This window comes from Salvelinus fontinalis, chromosome 22 (genome assembly GCF_029448725.1).
Source record: "Salvelinus fontinalis isolate EN_2023a chromosome 22, ASM2944872v1, whole genome shotgun sequence".
NCBI lineage: Eukaryota > Metazoa > Chordata > Actinopteri > Salmoniformes > Salmonidae > Salvelinus > Salvelinus fontinalis.
In genome coordinates, this window is record NC_074686.1 from 4,110,836 (window position 1) to 4,117,407 (window position 6,572).

Consider the following 6,572-nt stretch of genomic DNA (forward strand, 5'->3'; position numbering starts at 1 on the left):
ATTTACAATGATATCCTAAAAAAGGGAATCAAATGTGTATGTATTGTGGGCTAGTCACATCCCCATTCAAATTATTTTCACCATTCTTACCAACGGTTATGAACCAACAATACACTGTTAAATTGATTCAATTGTTTACTCAATTACTAAACAAAATACTTTTTTCACGATGGCATAAAGCAACTGGTGAGAGATTATTTCCCCCAAATCGTCAAATCTCAGAGAGCGCATTGCGTAATGTCTGATGATGCAGAGAAAATGAACAAAAACCCAGCATCCCTCCTCTCATCCCTTTCAGTCAGGCCCACTCTCCGTATTTAGTGACACCACTGTGACTTCGATGCGCGCACGGACTCCCTGTTTCACTTGCTACAACTTTGGATGAAAGAAACACTGGCCACAACGGCGTGCTCTCACCTTTACGCGCGATATGACAAGGAATACTCAATGCTTATTTTGCAAGTGTGAGACAGAAAGTGGAAATATATGTTTTGGAATTGAAGCACAATACCCTACCTTTTGGCATGGATGTCTTTTTCAACTAGTAGGTTGACAGGCTTACTTCCCATAGTATTATATACTAGCCTACTACCGTGTAACAGCCTACTGATTCGGTTATAGGCCTACGTGTAGTGAGAAGGCTACTTTATAAGTTAATTGTTTTCTCTCTACTCGACATATTCAGAGAACTGAAAATGGAAAATGTTACTGAAGCTCAAGATAATCAGACTTGGGGGACTTGGACGGACCAAATAATCGAATACAAAGTGGTGAGCACTTTGTTAGTTTTCGTGATATGCGCCTTTGGGATCGTTGGTAATGTTATGGTGATCTTAGTGGTGCTTACCACTAAACACATGAGGACACCCACCAACTGCTACCTGGTGAGCTTGGCCGTTGCAGATCTCATCGTACTAACTGCGGCGGGCATACCGAATATCACGGACAGCATCTTCGGGTCTTGGGTGTTCGGCCGCTCAGGATGTCTCGGAATCACCTACCTCCAGTACCTGGGAATCAATGCATCGTCCTGCTCTATCACCGCCTTTACCATCGAAAGGTACATCGCTATTTGCCACCCGATAAAAGCCCAGTTGCTGTGCACACTGTCCAGAGCCAAGAAGATAATATTGTTTGTCTGGGGTTTCACTTTACTTTACTCCGTCATGTGGTTCTACCTGTCAGATATCAAAGAAGAAGCATATGAGAACGACGTGACCATCGTGATATGCAGCTACAAAGTTTCAAGACAACTCTACTTGCCCATTTACTTTTTGGATTTCGGGATATTTTTTGTTGTGCCGCTTATGCTGGCTACCATTCTGTATGGTCTCATCGCCAGAATCCTGATCATGAATCCGTTACCTTCTGGACGCAAGGATAAAAGTAAAAATGAACAAAGCAACACAACAAGGGGATGTAAAAACTCCCACCACACCAGCACTACCGCTACTTCTCGGAGACAGGTGATTTGCGGTTCCTAAAAAAATAAGTGCGCTCCTATTCATTAGCAATTTGATAATACATTGGAATGCACATGGGTGAGTTAGCTTTTTGACACAACATCTGGAGTCTGGTACCTAAAACTACAAGTGCGCTCCTATTTATTGGGTATTGGTAATACATTGGAATACAGAATGGTAGCCAGCATAAGCAGTGAGTTAGCTTTGGGACACATCGGGAGTGTGTAGCTTTTTGACACAACATCAGGAGTCTGTGTGCAGCCTGGTCTCATTTCGTATTATTCCCTCTCTGCATTGTTGGGAATTAAGCATTTCACTGTTCCAATCGAATCAAAATCCAATCAAATTGTATTGGTCACATACACGTGTTAAGCAGATGTTATTGCGAGTGTAGCGAACGTATTGTGCTTCTAGTTCCGACAGTGCAGCCATATCTAACAAGTCATATCTAACAATTTCACAAGAAATACGTAATGGAATATGGAATGGAATAAGAATATATAAATATATGGATGAGCAATGACAGAGTGACATAGGCTAAGATGCAAAAGATAGTATAGAATACAGTATATACATACGAGATGAGTAATGTGTAAACATTATTAAAGTGACTAGTGTTTCATTTATTAAAGTGGCCAGTGCTTTCTATTCTATGCCTATAGGCAGCAGCCTCTAATGTACTAGTGATGGCTGTTTAATAGTCTGATGGCCTTGAGATAAAAGCTGTTTTTCAGTCTCCCGGTCCCAGCTTTGATGCACCTGTATTGACCTCGCCTTCTGGATGGTAGCGGGGTATCCAGGCAGTGGCTCAGGTGGTTGTTGTCCTTGATGCTCCTTTTGGCCTTACTGTGACATCGGGTGCTGTAGGTGTCTTGGAGGCCAGGTAGTTTGCCTCCGGTAATGCGTTGTGCAGACCGCACCACCCTCTGGAGAGTCTTTACGGTTGTGCGCGGTGCAATTGCGTACCAGGCAGTGATACAGCCCGACAGGATGCTCTCAATTGTGCATCTGTAAAAGTTTGTGAGGTTTTTAGGTGACAAGCCACATTCCTTCAGCCTCCTGAGGTTGAATAGGTGCTGTTGCACCTTCTTCACCAAACTTTCTCTGTGGGTAGACCATTTCAGTTGGTCAGTGATCTGTACGCCGAGGAACTTAAAGCTTTCCACCTTCTCCACTGCTCTCCCATCGATGTGGATAGGGGGGCCGAGAGCCCTTACCTGGTGTTGAATGCTGAGCTATAGTCAATGCATTTGTTTGGAATGAAGCATTTCACTGTTAGTCTACACCTGTTGATTACGAAGCATGTGACAAATAACATTGGAATTTGGTATTACATCAAACTGACCCCTAGCTTTGGGACATAACATCCAGAGTAGGCCTACTGCGGGAGTCCAAATAAAATCCTATTTGATTTGTCATATGCTTGTAAACAACAGGTGTAGACTAACAGTGCAATGCTTATTTCCCAACAATGCAGAGAGGAAAAATAGAGAAATCATCCAACAATAATAACACGAGGACTAAATACACAATGAGTAATGATAACTTGACTATATAGAAGGGGAACCAGTAGCTAGTCGATGTGCAGGGGTGCGAGGTGTTTGAGGTACAGTATATACAGTATGTACTGTACATATATGTAGAGATAAAGTGACTAATATGATAATCATTTGAAATAATGATCAGTTTTTATAAGCTAACTAATCCAAACAACTAATGTTACATGTGTATTACACGTTTAAAGTGACAGTTCACCACAAAATCAAAAGTTATTCAGATGATTGTATAGCCCAGTCTGTAGATCCAATATACTTCAATTCCAAATGAATGGGAAATATAGGCACCATCTGAAATTATATGGAACCTTGAGACATAAACAGTATAGCTGGATCTACACAACAGATGGCATTTCTGTCTCACTCTATAATTATTGTATTGCTGACAACATTGCAGACTGCAGTGTAAGGGAAATAAACCCAGTAGCGCTGATTGAAAAGTGGCCCATAGTCACCTTCTCTTCCATGTCGTAGGTAACCAAGATGCTGGCTGTGGTGGTGATCCTGTTCGCTGTGCTGTGGATGCCGTACCGCACCCTGGTGGTGGTAAACTCCTTCCTGGAGCAGGCCTACATGAATACCTGGTTTATCCTCTTCTGTCGGAGCTGTGTCTACCTCAACAGCGCAATCAACCCCATCATCTACAATGCTATGTCGCAGAAGTTCCGTGCCGCCTTCCGCAAGCTCTGCCTCTGCGGACGGAAAGGCTCTGAGAAGCCTACCGGCGGCAGGTACGGTGTGGCGCTGACCTACAGCGTGGTCAAGGACACATCTATGGTGGAGACTACGGACCAATTCAACACAGAGCTGGACGAGATCACGGTGACCTGTGAGTTGCCTGACAAGAAGATGGTGTTTCAGGACACCTGTGTGTACAGCAAGGTGACTTTATGCAATGACTGATGTTGTACGGTTCGGGTTCAGGGATCAGTCACTGAAGATTACAGCTCCTCCAAGCCTTGAGGGACAGCTTTGGAGGTGCTGACGTTTTTGGTGTGAACAGACTATATTTTAGAGCCATTGGTGTGTCTGGTCTGTCAAGTGTGAAAACAGTGTCCTGGGTGAAGCTAACAAAACATTTTAGTCCCTGCCTGAGATGTGAATACATTATTACTGTATATTTGAGTCACTTTTTGCAAATCCAATGTATTTCCACATAGATTCCACGTCAACACCTTGACAAATGACATTGGAACAATGTTGATTCAACCAGTTTGTGCCCAGTGGGATGTGTACTCAGACACTCATCTTCAGATACACATTGTGAGCTGTCCCGGTTTGACTCAAGGTGGACATTTCCCACAGAATGAGACCTCACTGGACTGAGAGGCAAGCAGGGTTAGCAACTAGATGTGCTGTGGCCACAGGACTATGACTTGCTCTCAACGGTCCTGTGTCACAGCCATTTTCACTCACACTGAAGTGGACTATCAAGAGACCCAAGCTTGACCTTCGGGGAGTAATTGTAAGGCCCCATGTACAGTACAATGTGAAGGCTATGTGGGGACACATTACTGTGTTGTGTTTGCTCTTCAGACACAAGTCCCAAGAGCAGACACACGTTTCAGGTTTGTGCTCTTGGGACACAGACAATGTGAACTGCCCTGGTGTGACTCAAATGGCACATTTTTCACTCTTAATGAGACCTCACTGGCAGGGTCAGAGACAAGCCTCTCTCTTTCTCAAACAAGGTATACAGACCTAAGGCCGATGTCCTTTATGCAGGCCTATTTCCCAATTTAGATTTTTCTTTATTTTATTATATAATGGACCATATTATTGTGTAATGTGAAAAAATCTGTAGGCTATTTGTTACAGAGAGTAAAATGTAAACATCAAAACTTGAGTCCATTTTGGATGATCAAGAGCGAGTGATTATGATTTTGATACAGTTACTGTATATATTGTGGTGTATTGGGACTTTTCTGCCTCTAGGATCAGGTCCCCCAGTCCATTTAATCTTAGTTATTCATTGGGATTTGAAAGGCAAAACCAATCCTCCTTCGGCACTCCTGCTCTGAGATGATTGATATATATTCCCCCTGGGTCCTGGAACTGGGGAATCTATGAGTGTGCCCGGCTGCACAAAGGCAACACAATTTGGCAGGGTGCCATAACTGTCATAACATAAATCTATATCATATATCTTAGCCAGCTGGTACACTGCCGAGAGTTCAATGATTATTTCAATGTAGAGTGATCGATACATTTTACCTTCCGTGAATGTACAAATTTGTCACCTTGACTATTAATGAAATCGTGCATCACTTTGTGGAAACTATCAAAATACATTTTGAAAGCATTTGTAAAGGTATCGTTCTTGTACTTGATTTCAAATCCTGTTTGCTTGAGGTGAGGATCGCTGTATGTGGATTGATGTACGATTTTTCTGTGAATTGTCAGCTACATATACAGTAAAAGTACTTTTTCCCCCCTTGGTGCTGAAATAGATATCAGTATTTAGATATCAATAAGATAAACAGATATCATTAAGTATATTGTGCAGTAACATATGGTGAACGTCGTTCCTTTTAAATGAATAAGATTGCATTTGTCGGTTGTTTTGAATAATGTTTTGTGTGAACAACTACCATAATGATTCAAATAAACAACTTTAAAAACATTTGACTGGGGTAATTTGACCAGAGAGAATGGTGATTATGTATATAACATATTGTAAACATACTGTAGCTGCTGATGTAAAAAGGGTTTGATAAAATACATTTAATTGAGTACTTCAAACATATTACAGACTAGACAGCTCACTAGCATACCCTTTTCAGTTATGGATCATGTGGCATTTACTATGTAAATGTTCTGTCTGAAAATGGCATACATTAAAGCAGGGATTATCAACTAGATTCAGCCGACATTATGACATCATTTTCTGGAATTTCCAAGCTGTTTAAAGGCACAGTCAACTTAGTGTATGTAAACTTCTGACCCATTGGAATTGTGATACAGTGAATTATAAGTGAAATAATCTGTCTGTAAACAATTGTTGGAAAAATTCCTTGCGTCATTCACAAAGTAGATGTCCTAACCGACTTGCCAAAACTATAGTTTGTTAACAAGAAATTTGTGGAGTGGTTGAAAAACGAGTTTTAATGACTCCAACGTAAGTGTATGTAAACTTCCGACTTCAACTGTATGTGTGAAATGCTTGATTGTCACGCCCTGACCATAGAGAGCTTTTTATTCTCTATGTTGGTTAGGTCGGGGTGTGACTAGGGTGGGTCATCTAGGTGATTATATATCTATGTTGGCCTGGTATGGTTCCCAATCAGAGGCAGCTGTTTATCGCTGTCTCTGATTGGGGATCATATTTAGGCAGCCATTTCCCCGTTGTGCTTTGTGAGATCTTGTCTATGTATAGTTGCCTGCGAGCACTATATTAGCTTCACGTTTCGTTTTGCGCTTTATTGTTTTCTTTGAGTTTCACGTCCAAATAAAGAGGTTAGGACCATACCACGCTGCATCTTGGTCCACTCATTATAACAATCGTGACATTGATAATGTATGTGATATTGATAGTGAATGGCGCTGGAGGGGA

The 6,572-nt window shown here is 41.7% G+C and overlaps 1 protein-coding gene across 1 annotated transcript; it reads left to right on the plus strand.

Annotated features, from left to right (window-relative positions):
* The first annotated feature begins 313 nt into the window (after positions 1–313).
* On the plus strand, positions 314–6,300 carry trhrb (thyrotropin-releasing hormone receptor b). The gene is made up of 2 exons (XM_055875940.1): positions 314–1,466; positions 3,494–6,300. Exons 1-2 carry the CDS (start codon positions 696–698, stop codon positions 3,920–3,922), a joined length of 1,200 nt encoding a protein of 399 aa, XP_055731915.1. The 5' UTR covers positions 314–695; the 3' UTR covers positions 3,923–6,300.
* Positions 6,301–6,572: the final 272 nt, after the last annotated feature.